Source organism: Symphalangus syndactylus, chromosome 16, assembly GCF_028878055.3.
Source record: "Symphalangus syndactylus isolate Jambi chromosome 16, NHGRI_mSymSyn1-v2.1_pri, whole genome shotgun sequence".
In the NCBI taxonomy this organism is placed as follows: Eukaryota; Metazoa; Chordata; class Mammalia; order Primates; family Hylobatidae; genus Symphalangus; species Symphalangus syndactylus.
In genome coordinates, this window is record NC_072438.2 from 60954243 (window position 1) to 60974680 (window position 20438).

Genomic DNA, 20438 nt, shown 5'->3' on the forward strand with positions numbered 1-20438 from the left:
CATAGATTCATAGAGGGTAAAGTTCTCAATATTAAAAAACAAGGCAGCTTTCTTACACCCTCATTAAAATGAAATAAACAATTTTCCTTATGCAGACCGTTGACAACATACCTTCACATCATTCTCACTGAAATTACTACTGTGGGAAAAGGGTTAACAAAATCTTTTCTCCTTCTGCATTGGAATTGGACTTTCCTTTAACTTTCTAGCTATGTTCCTCTAATACAGATATAAATCCACCAATGTTATAGACAACATTGCTTATGGTTAAAAAGTGACCCTGATAGATAATTTGCATGTAAACTGGAAGAAACTATTCATGAACTGTAAATGCCTGCTGGGGATGCCTAGCTTTGGGTTTTCCTGACTACAGCACCTCTTAGAGCTAGACGTGTTCCCTGCAGAGATCCTCGAAGCTGTGCCTATGGCAATGTTATAAAAGATGACTATTGGCACTGAGGCTTTCAAGCCAGGACAGCTCCCATGCTTGTCCAATGTAGGACTCATTCCCTCACATCTGACCCATTGCTATGGGACAAAGAGAATAGATCCTGGGCAACCACGTGGACTGCTGCATGAACTGCTGAAAAGACTGGCACCAAAGAGAAATGCCTGATGCCACCTCACTGGAAAGCTGTGTTTTCCTGTCCCATAGCTTCATGGTGAACCTGATGCCACATGGGGCCTATTGTAGCCTTGCTAGGCTGAATGTTGAGTTGAATCCAAGGAGAGCCCTATAGGATGTTGCAACTATGATTCTGTGGAACACTGGTTTTCAAATTTTATCAGTGGAATCCTTTTCTTTAAAAAAAAAAAAAAAAAAAGAATCAAACTTGGAAGAAATAACAGTGGCTCTGCACTGCTTGAAATGAGAGCAGCCCAAAGAGCTGACACACTCCCACAGCCTCTTAGTTTGCAGGCCCATATCCCATACCCTCTCGGAGTCTGGGAGCCCTTAGATCACCAAAGCAGATGACTCAGATGCCAAGCAAAACAACTTGAAAACACACTTTATAAACGTCATTGATAGTCCTCCTAGAGCTGAGTAAGCCTATGAAAACCTGAGATGAGGAAAAACAAGAGAGGAACAAACCTGAGATTGCATTCGTCACAGACATCAGTGGTGAGTGGAGAGCAGGGGTCACTCCCCAGACGGTATGATAGCCCACAATGCCAGCCAAGCCAAAAGTGGTCACCATCTGAGAAAAGGCTAGATTGGGAGCCGCAATGCCCAAACCCAGTATCCCTGTGAGACCTAGAGAAAGAGAGTAAAGAGTGTGTGTAAGCTGACATCCAGTTATCTCAGTAAGATTAAAAGCACATACATAAATATGTGGAATAGTCAATGCTTTTAAATTCCACTCCCTTGCCAGTAATGAGCAGATTTTTTAGACATTTGACAGATGAGAAGTGGGGGGATGGAGGAATACTGTGGACAAAACCCAACTTTCTGACCACCCCCCCAAAATAAGCTATAAAGATCTAGTAATATTTATGAGTCACCTTAATAACAATTTGCACATTTTCCTCTGTGTAGTTTGTCCTCTTCCCTGTTTTAACTTTTATTGACAATGCCACATGTGTTTATACAAGCATTTTTATTCCCGATTACAGGCCTACAGAGGATCTACCAAAGCATTTTCTACTTGGGCAAGACATAACCTTTATAAGACAAGACTTTTATGAGGCCAATTTTATGTCACTCTCAGATTTGGCTGAGGAATAGGGGTTTTAAAAGAGTAGGAAGAATTTCATTCACTCCAGCACCTCCCCAAAACATATGGCTTCCACCCACCCGGGACACAAGTTTTGCAATTGCTCCTGAATCTGGACTGGACTGTTGGCCAGGGCAGTCAGCTCCAGCCTCAACACCAAGTCAGCAAACAGGATTTTACAAAGAAAAGGAAAAAAAAATACAAATTAAATTAAGAATGTGCAGAATACAAACAGCTCTGAACATACATCTTTAATTATCACCTTCCTTGATAGCAAACATGTGGACAGTTGTTCTGCAACAGGAGAAAGGGTTACCTAGTGGTCAGTAAAAAGAAAATGACAGTGGGTGACCAGGGAACTAGAAGTTAACTTTCCTGAATAAGGTACCTTTTTCCTTGATGTAAACTATTACTTTGGAAGTGGCACCACTGGAATATCTAGGGATTGACATTAATTTTACATTACATCATTCAATATGACTGTAGTTTTAATTTATTTTCCTACCCACATATCATGTATCCAAGGTTCCAGTGCATAGCCCATTAACCATCTGGTGAGAGAGTTAGATACAACACTGTTTTGTCTTCCAGTTAAAAATTAGAGAAGTTGCATAGGGTTGTGAATAAGAATATGTTTTCTTAAGTCAGTCTGGTTTGAATCCTGGTTCTGCTGCTCCCTAGCTGTGTCATCTCAGGCAAGTTACTTAACCTCTCTGTGCTTCAGTGTCTTCATATGTAAAATTATCAACCCTCTCTGTCTTTATCTGGAAAAGAAAATAATAACATACCCACTTTGCTGAATTCTTATAAAAATAAATGAGCTAAGGCATGTGAAGTATTTAGCACAATGCCTAGGAGTCACTAAATGCTAGCTATTATCATGACCACATTAGTCAAGAAGCACTACCTTATCACAATCCACAGTCCTTTGTGTTAGGCATCTATGATAAAAATTACATCATACACCTGCAGGTTTTCTTATCAACTATTTAATAAACTAATGTCTTTTCTATAATATATTTAGTAACGTATGTCAGACTATATTTCCATATCTGTATAACAGAGGAAGAGAAAGGCTGACAAAAGAAGAGAAAGCAAATCACATTCTTTGAAGGATGCTGTTCAAATACATTCCTGATACATATAAAAGAAAAATGCTTATTTTTAATATGAAACAGGGAGTTCAAGATAAAGAAAAACACATATAAGTTCATCCTTTCATTCACTGGAATATGCCACTGTCATATATATTAAGAAGTAATATGCCCTGATTCAAGAAATATAAGATAAACCAAGAAAAATAAATCATTATATGTGCCTTGGCTACAATTCCTTATGAATCTGAAAGAGAAATGGAAATTTACAATCCTACTCATAATATGTTCCATGTACAACACAATAACCTCATTTCTTTTTTTTTTAACAAATAAGTGCAAGTAGGGACACTGCTTCATCTACTCACAGTGTTCACCACTAGAGGCTTTTTCAGTCATTTTGCTGAGACTTACTCTTTATTCAAGGAGAGTTACATGTTTAGCTTTAAACATCTGGACTCACATGGGAATTTGGAGAATGATGACTCTACAAGAATTCTATGCGCCTGGTGCTGGTCCTTAATTCTTCATAGTTTGCTTTTGTTTTGTTTTTGTTTTGGCTCTGAATAGATCTAAACATTTTTAATTCATTCTTTGAGACAGAAACCAATTTAAACTCAAATATCCGTATTTCAGCCTCTAACAATGCATAGCCAGAATATTAATCATCACTTTACAATAAATTATTTAGTGTTTTCATGAAGATGAATTTTTAAAAAAGAATTTATGTTAAATTATAAAGAAAGAGATCTAAATGAAAATATTGAATTTTTTTACAAGTTGAGTAACTTAAAATGTTAGTCAAATGTTCAATGGCTATAGCCTTATAGTATTTATCCTTTAAGGCAAACTTTGCTTCCCTTGTCTTACCCATGTGTGCAGATCATCACAACTGATATTTCACACACACAAAAAAAAAACAGAAAAAAGTAATTATATTTATATGCATTTAACACCATCACAATATGGCATACATCACTTCTCAATACATTTGATGTAGATAAAAGTAATCTCAGCACTCTGGGAGGCCAAGGCAGGAGGCTCACTTGAGCTCAGGAGTTCAAGACGAGCCTGGGCAACACAGTGAAGCCCCGTCTCTACAAAAAAAAAAAAATACAAAAATTAGCTGGGCGTGGTGGCATGCGCCTGTAGTCCCAGCTACTCAGGAGGCTGAAGTGAGAAGCTTCCTTCCTCAACCCCAGGAAGTTGAGGCTATGGTGAGCCATAATCACACCATTGCACTCCTACCTGAGCAACAGAAAAAGATTCTGTCTCAAAAATACATATATGTATATTTTTAGTATATATATAAATGACTGTATTCAAAATGTTTTCTATAAAAGGAAAACTGTTTATTGCCTGCATATTATTTCACATGCTTTCATTCCAGTATTTAGCACAGTGCCTCTATTTACTGAGTCAATAAATGTAATCTCCAATTCCGTAGAGATGGGACAAGTAACATGTTGCTGAAAAACCGAGTCTGTCAGGCCCGATTACTAATGGAATCCAAAAAAGACAACAGCATTTCATTTACTAATTTTGACAATTAATATATTACTTGCAGGCCAGGTGCAGTGGCTCACGCCTATAATCTCAGCACTTTGGGAGGCTGAGGCGGGCAGATCACGAGGTCAGGAGATCGAGACCATCCTGGTTAACAAGGTGAAACCCCGTCTCTATTAAAATACAAAATAGCTGGGCGTGGTGGTGGGTGCCTGTAGACCCAGCTACTTGGGAAGCTGAGGCAGGAGAATGGCATGAACCCAGGAGGGGGAGCTTGCAGTGAGCCAAGATCACACCACTGCACTCCAGCCTGGGCAACAGAGCGAGACTCCATCTCAAAAAATAAATAAATACATATATATCTATATCTATATATATAGATATAGATATATGTGTAGATATATATGTGTATATATATCTATATATACGTATATATAGCTACATATATATCTATAGATATATATATATATATATTACTTGCAAAATCAAACAATCAAGACTAAACCCTGGTAAATGGTATCCTCACCTGCTGTATATGCAGAAGCTGTTGACATTGTCTTCCTGAAGGGTGTAATGGTAGCTGCTTTTTCAGCTTCCAGCTCAGCCACTGTCTTCTGTTTTACTGGGGCACCTTGAGGAATATTTTTCGGTGTGGGAGCTGGGAAAATCACTTTACCATCCTAATAGACATTAGAAAATAGTACGTATTAAAAAGTCAATACAGCATTTCAAAATTGCTTAAAGAATATACTTTACTATTTTTTAAAACCCTGTTCTTTTAAATGTAATTTTATGGAAATATATAAATTAATATAATTTGTAACATCATTTTACATAAATATGTCACATGTGTATACAAATACTGATATCCATGTTACATATGCATACATATATATGTAATTTGTATGTGTACAGGACCATATATGCAAGAGTGCAAATTAAACCCTTAAAAGCAGATAAGTGGGGGGAATGTTCAATTTTTACTTTATTCAGTTTGTTTGTTCATTCTCTGTTTTTCAAAAGCAGTGTATATTTTTGGTTAAGTCATGTACTTTTAAGTCTTTGAAACATTTTTCTTTAAATTTGCATTTACAAATAATTTTTATCAGCATAAAGCTGGCATACCAATACCTTATTAAAATATGTCTCAATTCCAAAATAGAATTCTTCCATAAACAGAAATTCTAAAACAAATTTACATTAAAAGCACAGGAAGGAATAGATCTCTTTACTTACTTTCATCACTACAGTTCCTCTAATGACATGACCCATCGTACCAAAGTCAAAGTCATCTTTCACATCAAAATAAAAATTATCTTTGTCCGGGCTGATGGCCTTCAGGAGTTTGGTGATGTTGTTGGAATATAGGGTGCTGGCCTGAGTGGCCATTCGGCTGGGCAGGTCTGTGTAGCCTATGTGAGTAATTCCCTAAATGAACAAAATTATAGTCAAAAAGGTCTATCACCCTATGTTCACATTCATTCTAGAACAATTATCATTCATATTCAATGCAAAGTTTTGAAATTATATATCTTTATAAATATACATACCCATAAACACAAATACATATTTCAACAGGAGCTTTAAATATGCCTATTTTTAATATTAAAATTTCAGGCCTCAATGTCTCTAAATATTTAAAGAAATAAACACCACCTCATAACTCAAGACATGAGAAGTGATCACAGATAGAAAATGCATCTTGCTATACCTTATGAATGTAGAGTTCTCCTGGCTTAGTGGTTTCAAAGTTTCCACCAGCCTCAGCAGCTAAATCCACAACAACTGAACCTTCCTTCATTGACTCAATCATTTCTTTATTAAATAAAACTGGAGCTTTTTTACCTAATAAAATCAAAGAAAGCAGCACAAGTTATATTATCATTTTCTAACGCCTTAAAGTCTAATTATTACAGTAGTCTCTGGGCATTCAGGAATTTAACATCTGAAATTTTAACTCTTTCCAAGAGACCCCTAAAGGCCATAGCATGGGTGAGACTGGGCATTCTCTTAAGGAAAAAAATATGATGAGTGTGAGCAGCAAAGGCAGTGTGCAAGAGGAAGCCATGTGGCTGGCAAGCAGGCCCTGCCGTCTGCTCAGCATGAGAATCACAGCACTGCTCTCCCCACCCAGTTTATACACCACAGCATTCACGAAGAGATAAACAGTTTGACTGTTTTCTTAAAAATGCATAATAATAAACCACTATGGAAACTATATGCACCCAAATTGAACAATTCGTAAAGGTCACCAATGTCAAGAGTACAGTTAATACTAATTTATGAATTACAAAACAGAACATTGCCAATTATCTTAACATATGTCACCAGATTTTCTAACACATCATATTAACCTACCTTAATTTAACACAGAAAACTTTGAGGAGAGACAGGAAAATGCCTACAACTCCAAAAGGTTTAGGAGTTCCGTCATACACTTTTATTCCCACTCAACAACTATGTTTTGGTGTCTATAGTGAGTCAAGCCCTATCTATGCCTGGTGCTGGGAATACAGTGGTAAATAAACAAAAAAAGTCCTTGTTCTCATGATGTGCATTCTCCTCATTTAATAGTTCACATTTTAAATTCACAATGTGTTTTTAAGAAGTTCACTAATTCTTACATAGAAGATGAAAACCCAGACCTTAGGACTTTTCGAGCTAATATACATCAATATGTCCAACAGGGGCTTATACTGTCAGCATACTATCGTGTTCACATTTCATAAAACAATGGAAATACCTAAATCAAAAGATAAAGGAAATAAACTTGTGAGATTAGTAGTATGGAAGTAGAGCATGGCTGGGTGCAGTGGCTCATGCCTGTAAGCCCAACAATTTGGGAGGCTGAGGTGGGGAGGATCACTTGAGCCCAGGAGTTCCAAACCAGCTGGGGCCACATAGCAAGACCCCATCTCTACAAAAATAAAAAAACTTAGCTGGACGTGGTGGCACATGCCTATAGTCCTAACCAGCCAGGAGGCTGAGAAAGGAGGATCACTTGAGCCCAGAACTCGAGGATGCAGTAAGCTATTTTTGCACCACTGCACTCCAGCCAGGACAACAGAGTGAGACTCCATCTCTTTAAAATATACATATTTTTTATAAAAAGAAAGCAGAGCATTAGCAGCCTGATTATCCTTAGTTCTTCTTTTGAAAGCTTTCAATTCTGTGTTTATAGAATTTGACTCAAAAAGGAAAAATAACATTTGTAGTACATGTGGAAATAAAAGGTTGTGAAGATACAAATGAGGTGTTTATGTAGTACTTCCTTATTTTTGCTACAAACTGTATAGTTTGGAGATAAAGTCCAAATCCTAAGGCTCCTGAGACTGAATGCCTCTCACCCTGGGTGAAGTGCTTTTTCTAACATGCCCTCTCAAAACTGCACCATTGGACCTTCTTCTATTTCAGCCACACTGGGCTTGCTGCCACATGATTTGTTATAAGATATCTTGTTCTTTCTTTTGAGTTTCCAAGAAAGAGCAAGAATCAAGAGACATTTTGCCCAGAGACAATACCCTGAAGTGCTGGTAGTTTCACCACTTCTCAAAATTATCCAAAAGTATTCCTTTCCTCTACCCTCCGTACTGCAATCTAACAAAGGCACCTTGAATACTTAACTAAACTTTACTCAACCATGAGAATCTGAGGAAGCAAACCACATCCATCTGAGGACTCTTCCCAAAATAAAGGTCATGCTGCTCAGCTCTCCAGTGATTTAAAGCTATGGATTACATGGCCGCCTCCACATAGAGGGGCACATTTAAAGGGCTACCTGTACTTTCCAGGTATTTACTGTCATCACCATCCCCACCCTCTAGGGCCAGAGCCTCTTCTCTATTTACCAGCTATTGTTTAGCACAGCTTTTCCTCCCACCTTATTTGTACCCAACTTTGGCCAATGATTGCACATATTTGATTTGGCATCTAACTAATTTCTCCTGCCCTAGATATGTGGGATTCCTTCTTTCTCCTGAGACATCCGTAGCTAAGGATCAGTCCCTGGACTGTATGCTACCACTTTGCAAGACATCAAGTGGCCAAAACCATTTTTAGGCTCCCTAGAAACATCAAAATATACAACCCATTTATCTCCTCTGATTTCACTCATTCAACCTCCACAGAACAACTGTACAGTGGCTAACACAACTTTGAAAAACACATGTACATGTTTGCATCTTAACAGAGAGAAGTTGGGTGTTTTGTCCCTATTATTGCTCAGAAATTCAATCACTTTTAAAACAATAGCACATTCTTTCACATAGGTTAACTTATTTGGTGTACAGACCAAAGGGCATCACTATAACGAGTTTAAAATTTTACTTAAGTCACACAAGAAAATTTAAAGACATGGAATTATTATAAGTAAAAAGCACATAACAAAATAGTATGTAAGTTTAGATAAATATTTATATACATGAATGTTTCTCGTTTATAGATACATAGATTAATATTACATAATACATTACATATACGATACAGTTTGTAGTAAATTCTATATCATATAACATTTAACAAAACCAGGGTATATTTGAGTGGTGAGACTATTTTCTTCTCTGTGCTTTTCCTTATCTCCCAAATGTTTTAATTTTAAAATTAAAAGTTTTTAATAAGGGCTACAGGGAATACAATCATGAATGTAACAGTGCAGCTGCCTTCAAGCACTCATATGTGGATTAATTTTTTGAAAATTCTGGAAAGTGCAGAAATAAAAATTGAAAACAGAAGGGAAAAAAATAAAGCCAAAAAAGAAGCAGAATAGTAAATAAAATCTCCAGATAAGCAAAACCCCAAAAGAATAGGTCCAGAGAGAGAAAGACTGAGAAGACAATTTCAAAACACTACCTTACCGTGGTAGCCTAATATAATAAAGTTTAATGAATAATAAATGCAGCATTACACAATGAAGAACAAAAGTAATATGATGATTAGTTAGGTACCTGGGTAAAAAATATCTACCCAAACCTAATACCATATGTTAAACTCTAGAAAGATAAGAATTAATTGTAAAATAAGAGAATCAATCCATAAAGTGAAAGAAAAGAGGAAAAAGGAAACCTTGGGGAATATCTCTCCAGTCTGTGGATAAAAAAGCACTTCCTAAATTTAAAGCAATGAAGAAAATTACAAGAGAAAACATCAATAGAAATGAAAATATAGATTTATATGATATATATGAAAAATGTATATATTATATATGTATATATATTATATATGAAAAATGTATATATTACAATTCTCAGACAAAAATTGATGAAAAGCTCACAGAAATTTCAATAAAAACAAAACACTATAATCCTATAGATAAGTGAACAATAAATACAAATGGAAAATTCAATAAAAACAGTAAAAACAAATGAAAGAAAATGTTCACTCTTAGTATGATGTGGAGAGATCACAGGTGATCTTTATTTTCTACTTTGTACTTTACAGCATCTCTAATAAAAGCCACATATCATTTTTATTTTAAAGATAAAATAAAGTACTCCTGGATTATCACAACCAGTTTCTCCTTTAAGTCAAGAAGAAGTGGCAGTTTAAAAGTTGGTACTAGGAGAACTAGAAGAATTTAGAAAAACCCCAACCTACTTACTTACCAATTGAAAAGCCTGACTCAAAGTCACCTGCCCTCCTTTCTACAACAAATGAAGCTATGCTGTTAGGGCAGTCTTTCAAGGAGTGTACCAAAACACAATAAAGGGAGACACGGGCATAACTAAACATGGAATACAAACAGGAAGATGTGTCCAGATTTTCTACATGTATAACATGGAAATGAATATATCCAATGTTTACAAATTCTTCAAATATAAAGAGATGCCCTCTATACCCCAGAGACAGCTTGGTGAAAGACCTAGATATAAAAGACAAAATAAGCACATCATTCTGACAAAGGCTTATAAAAAAGAAAATAATAATAAGCACATTGCGTATTTTTAGACATAACTGCAAAAGAAACAGGAAAATTAATAAAAGAAGGCAGATGAGAGGCATTTTTAAAGCCCAATTGGGCTTTAATTTTTCTATTAATTTTATCATTTATCTGCAAAAGATGAGATACACAAAAAGATCATTATATTTCCTAAACCAGCCCGCTTAAAAAAAAATCAATCATTGTGACAGAATAAAATTAACAAGGAGAGAAAATTTTAGGAAATATTTTCTGACACGATACCAACTGTGGGTGAAGGATTTGGCATGATATCCAACTTTATGAAATATTTCTTGCTCCCTTCTGGTCCGTGGACATTAAGTTCCCCTGGAAGGGTTACTCAGTTCCCTCTCAGAGGGACTTATTTCCACACTTTCACCAAGAAAACTGTAGGCTGTCAAGCTCTCACAGTCATCATTCAAATATTCATTCATTCATTGACATAATTAATCCTTACTTACTGCCTCCCATGTGCAAGGTGGATGAAGGAAGAAAAATTTTACTTAGGCTCTAGAGTCTAATATTTTACAACTAAAAGTGGCTACATTCAAAGGTTGGTCAACAATTTCATTACTAGAAGAGTTGGATATTTCAAGCACTCATGTAAAAATTTGAATTATAGTTTCCCGATTGGTTGGCAGTTATTTGGAGTGATTAAGGGTACCACAGGTTAGTATAAGGCATCCTTGAATTTCCATGTGCACCATGAATTGACTGTAGACTGAAAAACTGCCTCATGCATGTGTACTATTTATTGATATATGCACATATGGCTGTGATTCATGTAAATTCATTTTAAATGTTATTGAATTCATAGTATCTTTTCTCAACCATGTATTTTCTCAATAAATGAATACTAAGATGCAATTTTAAAAGTATTAAAATGAGGAGCTGCTAGAAAAACTAACTTCTGCTTTGTTTTTTGTTTTTTCTCATCTGTGCCTGGAGAAAAAATTACTAATTTCTAAAAATAGCTTTAACAACTCATTGCTATGTAGCAAAAGAATATATCATTGGCTTCTTTACAGCACTAAATTCAAAAAGAGTCACACAGCTTAAACTAAATACCAAAGACTAAAGATTTACCAGAAAATTCTGTAATATATTATATTTTTTTGAATGAATCAGGCCTAACATGATCATCTGAAATCAATAAATTCCCAGATTCTATCTTAATGGGAAAAGAACCAAGCCCTCACACTTTAATCATACCAAAAAGAAAAAATAAATTAATTAATTAAGAAGAAACCACTAAAAATATTAAAAACAAGACATGAAGATGAAATGGGTTTACCACAAAATTTTATAATGATTCCAAGGAGCATCCAGCATCATTTACTGGAATTACTCAACAGCATGTAATCAGATGGGGAAATTCCTAACTTCCTGGCCTGTAAGGCATCAAATTAGGGGGTCTAAAAAAAAAAAAAAACTTTCTGCTTTAATAAGAACATGAGATATTTAGCTCCACGGTAGCAAATAAATAATACGAATTATAGAATCTATTAATCCAAACCAAAATAGATTTCTCATGAACATGTACTAGGCAGACAAGGACAGTTTTTAATGTAAAGTAGTCTCTATATTGACTAAACGTAAAATAGAGCAGGTAAAGAAAGATAGGCTGAACTTTATCATTTACACAGTAAGAAGCTTCATTATAACAACACAATGTTGCACTGAGTATTGTTAGTATCTACTCAGTATCCATTTCCTCCTTTTGTCACTATGCTGATTTTCATTTTTCCACCCAGTCCACAAGCTTCAGGAGACATGACCTCAGAAACCACTTGTATTAGTCTGATCTCACGCTGCTATAAATTGCTGGCCGAGACTGGGTAATTTATAAATGAAAGGGGTTTAATTGACTCACAGTTCCGCAAGGCTGGGGAGACTTCAGGAAACTGACAATCATGGCAGAAAGGGAAGCAAACATGTTCTTCTTCACATGGTGGAAGGAGAAAGAAATGAGTGCCCAGTGAAGGGGGAAGCCCCTTATAAAATCATCAGCTCTCATGAGAACTAGCTCACTATCACGAGAACAGGATGGGGGAAACCGCCCCGTTGGTTCAATTCTCTCCACCTGGTCCTTCCCGTGATAAGTGGGGATTATGGGAACAACAATTCAAGATGAGATTTGGGTGGGGGCACAACCAAATCATATCACCACTCCAGAGGCAGGCCTGGAAGGCCTAAGGGTAATCTTATCACCTTATTAGTGACTGGTTCAGAAATCCAGGTGTAAGCTGAGGTGCATCTCATTGCCCTACCTACAAGGATTGGTTCAGAAATGGTCATAAATCAATCAAGGTTAATATAAATGAGGGAAAATTTGCTAAGCATTTCTGAAAAAGAAGTTTCCTTGTTTTTGCTCTTCAAGAGGGTACCATCAGCACTGGACTACCTCCTCTAGATATTGTGTTGTACACACTGGAGCCTGAAATTGTTGCTGCCTTCTGCACAGCACTGAGGATGAAGCCAACTCAGAGAGGAAAGCATGAAGGAGCACAGTCAGAGTGTCCCAGCCCACACCTATCCACAGCTATAACTGGACTTCGTTCTGTTAACAGAACCCAAGAAATCGCCTACCTTAAGGCAGGTTGTATTAGAATTTCTGTTTCTGGCAGCTAAAGGCATCCTAATGGATCCATACCAAAATCTCTTTCAACATTTCAAAATCACTGATGGAGTTAAAGTACTGAGTCTTAAGCTTTTAAAATGTTACCAATGATAGCAAAAGGGTTTTTATACATATATGTATGCATATCAGAATAAGAAACAATAGATTATGTAAAATATAGAATATGGCAAGAAAGTGCTGAACATCTAATCCACTGATCCATTATCTAAAGAGTCTCTGATTTAGTCGGCTCCACAGTACATAGAGCAACCCCTCTACTCTGTTTATCATAGATATGAAAGCTGTGTTCATGAGCCTAAAGAGATTCTGGCCCAAGCTTAAATAGTCAAGCAGAGTACTTTATATGTGAGCTTTATCCCTGGAACCACAGGAAAACTTTGTCTGCATAATTATTTGTATAAGGAACCAGACAGAAAGTCAGGCTGGCAAATAGTTGGCTTTTACAAACTGGATCCCTTGAGATATTTCTAAATGTAATACTTATGAAAGATGATTAGTCAACAGCATATTTTAGAAAATTAGAAAAATCCCTAAAGATCTATTTAAAGAAGATATCTAAAAATAAGCTTTTACCTCATAATTAAAGAACATGTTTATAAAAATTTTGAAAGGATTAACTTAATAATTTACCTCTCAAATAGCTGCAAAATTCTGTATAAATAAAAAGCAAAATTAGTCAAGATTTTACCATGGTTTCACAGGTTACAGGAATTCTCCAAACTTAAATGGTAGCAGAAATAAGAAAATATATATTCTCATAGAAACTACAGCATTCTTTGAATTCTCTCCAACATATGTATAGATGTACATTAGCTACTAAAATCCTTTAAAAATTGAAGCAATAAAATTGTATTACACATTCTGATTTTATTATTTTGTTACTACAAAAGAATTTAAAAGTGTTTTAAAAAATAGAAACAGTACTGCTTATTTTCTTTCTCATGTCTTTCAACTTAGGTCAGAATGAAGTTAACTGGGAAAACAGCCTTAATAAAATGGATATCTTCAGCAAATTCACATCAAAAACAATTAAGTCATGTTTCTCCCCAGGGAAATCGATGCCACATTGCCATCTAATAAATACTGGTTATGTAACTTCATGGGTGGATTCATGAGGCACCATCTTCAATGGTCCACATAATCCTTGAGAATGTCTGGACTTTTATTGCAAAAGTCAGTAAGATTTCTGTCCTGAGTACTATCCAGAAGACGAGGCATCGCCAATGGAAGAAAGAATTACAATAATGTTCTCTATGCTCAGCCCTACACTGGGTTTTTTCTTCATTCCTCAAAATAACTTTGCAAGGTAGAAATTTTTATCCACATTTCAGAGATAAGGAATCTGATATTCAGAGAGACAAATCAGCTGTTAAGTAGTGGAACCAGAATTTGAATCTACTCTATCTGGCTCTATATCTATGACCCTTCCTCTGTTTTCCAATGAACAGATGAAACATTAACACATAAAATTACAAAGCAGGGAAGAGGAAAGAGGCTGTTAGCTGTGCACAAAAATCTACACTTGTTATGGGCTGAATTGTGGCCACTGCAAAATTCCTATGTTGACACCCTAACCCCCAGTACCTCAGAATATGGCTGTATTTAGAGACAGGGCCTTTAAAGAGGTGATTACATTAAAATGAGTCTATTAGGGTGGGCCCTAGGACAATCTGACTGGTGTCCTTAAAAGGAGAGGAAATTCAAGCATAAAAAGAGAAACCAGGAATGCACACACACAGAGGAAAGACCACATGAGGACACAGCAAGAGGGCAGCCATCCACAAGCCAAGGAGAGAGGCTCAGAAGAAACTAACCCCACAGACACATTGACCTTATAAATCTATCCTCCAGAACTCTGGGAAAATAAATTTCTGTTGGTTAAGCCACTAGGTCTGTGGTATTTTGTTATGGCAGCCCTAGCACACTAATACAATGTTCTCTTATTCCTGGACACAGAGCTAGACAATTCCCAGCTTCCTTCACAGTTAGGTTTGGCCACATGACTAAGTCTTAGCAAAAGAATGCAAAGCAAGAGTGATGTGTACCACTTCCTGGCCTTCCATGCACACTCCTTCATCCCACTTTCCCTCTGGCTGGCTTAAATAGAGACAGTCCCAGAGCAACCTTCATAGCCTCATAATCATGATGGCAACACTGTCCTAACCCAAATCTCAAATGACCATATGAAAAAGAGCTGCCCACCAATATGTGAACCTACCTATTACTAAGCAAGATGTAAATTTCTGTAACATCAGAACCATTATGCATTGTTGGATTAATCTGTTATAGCAAAACTCATAGATTTAGGGCTAGACCACCCTAATACTGAAGCACAAGAAACTATAGGGAAAATGGAAGGAAGGAGATACAGCAATGCATATCGTAGGGAAGTACTAGTACATTACCTTTAACACTATTTGTGCTGCTTTGCCAAAGACAGCCTCAGTCTCCCAATCCTTTACAACCCAGGGAAAGCCAGGAAGGAAACATAATGCATACCAATATTGCAACATGCTTTTGGAGAAATAACAAACCAAACCAAAGTATAACGATGCCATAAATTTTCCTAACAGAACATTTGTTAAATCTGGCCCAGTCACTCACAAAGTGTGCTCAAATACACCCTAACAACAAGACTGATAAATAGCAATGGAAAACGTCACAGTTTTGGCATCTTCCACTTGAGGACAAGTTGCTCTATCTGCATTGAAAGCTACGAAGAGGTGTGTAGACAGCCTGTGGTTACCAACCCTTGATGCTGCAACACTTAAGTTTCTCTCTGTTCTTCAAAATGTCTTCAATATCCTCAAAACAAATGAAACTTTATATAACAATATTACAAAAGTCTATATAATCATAAAATACATTGAAGGGAAGGAATTACAGAACACGAATCAGATAACAAAAAAGTAATATAATTCCAAAAGAGTTGGGAATAACTGATCTATAGCATATAGTTTTGTCCTTTATGATCATAATGCATACAGAATAAGAAAATGAATAATAAATCCTTACTTTTGGGAAAAACTTTAGTCATCAAAAACAATATTTCTTTGTGGAATTACACCACTAGAGTATCAGTTATGCTTGTATCAATTACTCTCTTGCCCGAAAGCACAGGTTTCAACAATTACCACGGAAAGTCATTCTTTTGTGCTATATTTCCACTCCATATCATATGAAAGATAAATTCAACAAGACAGATGGAGAACAAAGCAACATCTCAGGTTCAGATACGTAAGGAACTTGTATATTGGAGGAAAACACCTCCCACCCAATTCTCCAGAGACATGGAAAATTACCACAGAAGTCCACATCCTTTGAGGGGTGTATTTTACAGATCCTAACAAGTATAGGTAAAAACAAAAAGTATGGCCACCGTAATCTGGATTGTGCCTAAAAAGAGACACAAGTACATATGGCGTAAGATATTTTAATTTACAATCGAGCAATGAATATGTTCCTTCCTCTCTGACAGGACACTTTCTAATTCCCAAACAGCCCTTCCACTACTTCCTAATTCTGTCTCCTGAGAGATCTAGCTAGCCAACCACCGCAAACTGCAGACTGGGCATGTGTTCCAGTTTTGAATAATTTAAGAAAGTTAAGTTCCCAGGCTTAAATTTGCCTCTGCAATGTTCCTATCCAAAAGTGAACCAACAGAGTGTTCTATCAGAATTTGGGGATAGCACTGAAAAAAATAAAAGGAACTGTACCAACCAAAACCTAAGGAAGGTATCCAGAATTATTAGTTCAGCAACATTTGCTAAGCCACCATGTGTACAAACCACTATGCCAAGTGCTGGCATAAATCAAAGACTCCTGCTGTACTCACCGGGAGACAAGATAACTGAGGAATGATGGGACTAAGCACTGCTGTAATAGGAGGAACAAGCAAAGTGCTTTGAGTGCAGAAAAAAGAACACTACTGCTAAGCAGGAGGCAATAGAAACGATGGAGGATGTAGTAATTGAGTGGAGGAGAATTTCAAAAAGCAGGGAAGGGCAAGGATAGTATTCCAAAGAGAAGGAGCAATATGTGCAAAGGCAAAAAAGTATCTTGGCCCATTTGAGGAGATAATAGCAGTCAACATGGCTGAAATCAGGCCCAGAGAATAAGATATTAGTTTAACACCAAACCTAAAAGCTAAATCAGGACCAGATAATGAAAGCCAAGAAATACCTCCAAGGAATGCAAACTTTATACCACAGGTAACTGGGGAGTGGGAGACTATGATCCAACTCTGTTCAGTTTAGATGGCTTGCACTATCTAATGATGCTGGGAACCCAAGTCGCCCAAGCTACTGTCATTGCTAAACAAAAACCCAGGCCTTAGAATAGCTATGGTTCCCCTAAATTAATAAGGACTAGACCTGAGGTGGGAAAGGGGAGAGCTGGGAAGGTATAGGACTTTAAGATGCTCACGAATTTTTAATTAAGTGGTCATCAGGAAGATTTCAAATGGAAAAGTTGGTTTCTGTCAGGTTAAACTTAGCATGTGCTCCATAGTTCTCTTCATTCTCATTGGAACTTACGGTGAAATTTGCCCAAGACACAGTCAGTGCAAAATCACCATGATTCCTTCTCACCCCATACCATACTCCCCTCCCCAATGTACTTATCAGATTTTCAACCTGATTCAGTCCCTTCCTGATTAACTATTCTATGTCTATGACAAGTCTCTCTAAAAGGGTTTCAGATCACTAGGGATGCTAAAAAATCTTGTGTCTCAAAAGGCTTAGCAGAAAAGATTATGAGCACAGCCTGAACATTACCAGAGAGCAGGGCTGCCTTACTTTTTAATGGTAGCCCCAAAGGTCAACGAGCTGGACAGGAAAGTAGAGAGCTTTCCTTTGTGTGCACAGCACCACAAAGTGGGGCTGTCAGCTTGGCCCCATCCTCAAGTTACCTGCATTAAGTGAAATTCTCACCTTTAACCCATCACTCAACCCAATAGGGGAGTGAGATGACGGTATAAGATATCAGGCAGCATAACAACTAGCTAGCTACAGAACTATCTCATTCCACATACAATCTACGTAAGTAAGTACAGTTCATTGTTTTTTCAAGACCACCAAGTGACGTATACCTAGGACAATAAAAATTTACTAACTCCGTAAAGTTGCTCCCTGAAACTAATTACTTACCTGTGTCTGTCTCTCAACATTCTTATCCACACCAGGTCTTCAGTCCAGCCTTCCAGGGATCTCAGTCTATAAATCTTAGCTTAGAGAATTTCTGACATTTGACTTAATCCCCTTTGAATCCACTCAAGGAAAACTTCAGAACAATTTCTGCTCTGAGGGTCATTCAAGAGTCAGATACACCATCAGGCGACCCAGGCAAAGGCTCAGGACATAAACCAGTAAAGGTATAATGCCAAGGACATTGTTTTCCAAATGGCATTTGTACCTTCGTGTACTCTTTCAGTCATTTTTGTTAAATGCTCATGCTTTCCGTTTTCAGTGCCCCAGAGATAGGAAAGATCTTTAGAAAAATCACCTTTTTCCATATAATATTCTAATTCACTTGTTTTCTTTCTTCCTTTTTTTTTTTTTTTTTCAAAAGAAAGTAAAGGCCCTTTTCAGCCAGCCTTTTGAGCTCTGGGCTGAGGTACTGATAAGGACTTTCTGCAAGTTTAATGTGAAGATCGTGGCTTCAGAAAACAAGAAAGGCTTAGTGGAACAGATTAATAAAACTTCTTCAACTAGTCTTCAAGATTGTCATACCTTTTACTAAAGTACAGTAACTATAAACTACTTACAAAATATAAAATATTATGGGGAGAGGGGAAGGCCCTGAAAGTCAATATGTGTTTATAAAATAAATCTTGAGTACTATCACTGACATCTAGCTGTGTAATCAATAATAAATCTATATACTCTATTCAAATTATCCCTAGTTCTTTACAGTATGAGTTGACTAAATAAAACTAGCTTCCTATCCACATGGCTTACTCCATGAGTAAATGTTTTAGCACCCTCTACTGGCCACTTGTTACATCTAATCGTCTCATAACTTCCCCCCTAATGCGCAGCTGCCTCTCAGAGGTCAGATGGTGGCTGCGGCATATGTCACCCCATTCCTTCCTCAGAACCACCTGTGAAACAGCTGAGCCAGGAGCCACACAAGGAAAGGATGAATCCTGAAGTGCTCTCCTGACACTGCTTGTGCATGAGTTATGTCTTCACTGACAGATTTCACAAACACTATCCTGGGTCCTGGGTTTGTCTGATCTGCATGCACCTCCAGAAACCAACCACAGGCCTCATTCCTACACTTACAGATGCTCCCATTGCCTGAGCCCTGCCGAGACCCCCATATCAGCCTCCTACCTGTCTGCTTCATCTAGCCGCTCTGGGGGGATGCAGTTATCTGGAGAGACCAGCGCACCTATCACCTGGGTTAACAGAGGACAGAAAGAAAAACACATTTGGGAGGCTTGTTTTCCCCCACAAGCTCACAGATCTGATGCCAATCAATTCTTTGTCCTTGGGTTTATATTAGCCAGGTTTTTTGTTGTGGGGGAAGCTACTGGAGGAGAGTTTCTCCTCTTTCATAGCCTCATGACAAAGCAAACTGTAATTCCCCAGAGTACCTCAGAGAAAGTGAGGCTCCTTCACTAGGATCTAACATAAGCAACCAAGAACCCTTTAAGCTCTCATTATATGACCCACTTTCTTTCAGAAAGGAAAAAATTAGAGTCAGTATGGTATTCATTATTCAGTAACAAAAGGAAAGGATAGGTGAAGAGGTGAGACTATAAAAGGTGGACAGTTTCTTCACTCCCACATTTTGCTAGATCAAGCTAATGCTTACTGATTAATAAACACTTGCTGGTTTGACATCAGTCATGCACTGAGTACAAAATACTCTTTAGAAGGAGATTTGTAAAGGGACTAGAAAGTAATTCCTACCATCAAAAAGCTCACAATTTGGCTGACAACATGTCAAAGGAAATAATTTAAAACTGACAAAGGGTCATTTCCATAAGTAAAAATATACACTGAAAATTCCATAAATACATGTACATAAATAGTCCCCTATCTCTCTCTCACATATATAGAAAAATATGATCAAAATATTAATAACAGTCATCTCTCTGGTAGAATTTCAAATGATCTGTATTTTTTTTCTTATTTATCACTACAGTTTGAATTTCCTACAAGGAGAAGGTAGTATCTTAACAAAGAAAATGTAAATAAATTAACAACCAATTTATCAAGGGTTTGAGCAGAGGATCCTGCTTATGAATATAATATTGTACATACATCAAGAAATGGTGCTGGGATAATTGGCAAGCCACATGCAGAAGAATGAAGCTGGATCCTCATCCCTCACCTTATACAAAAATCAACTCAAAAATGGATCAAAGACTTAAATCTAAGACCTGAAACCATAAAAATTCTAGAACATAACATCAGAAAAACTCTTCTAGACACTGGCTTGGGCAAAAGAGTTCATGACCAAGAACCAGAAAGCAAATGTACAAAAACCAAGATAAATAGATGGCACTTAGTTAAACTAAAAAGCTTCTGCACAGCAAA

At 37.0% G+C, this 20438-nt stretch overlaps 1 protein-coding gene across 5 annotated transcripts in view; it reads right to left on the bottom strand.

The window, feature by feature from the left end:
- NNT (nicotinamide nucleotide transhydrogenase) overlaps window positions 1–20438 on the bottom strand; it is a 107531-nt gene that overhangs the window by 60662 nt on the left and 26431 nt on the right. For all 5 annotated transcript variants that reach the window (XM_055245408.2, XM_055245409.2, XM_055245404.2 and 2 more), the window contains 4 exons: window positions 6027–6160; window positions 5552–5743; window positions 4842–4995; window positions 1094–1255 (listed from right to left, as the gene is read on the bottom strand). In XM_055245408.2, coding sequence (XP_055101383.1) covers window positions 1094–1255; window positions 4842–4995; window positions 5552–5743; window positions 6027–6160 — 642 coding nt within the window. The remainder of the gene's footprint in view (window positions 1–1093; window positions 1256–4841; window positions 4996–5551; window positions 5744–6026; window positions 6161–20438) is intronic.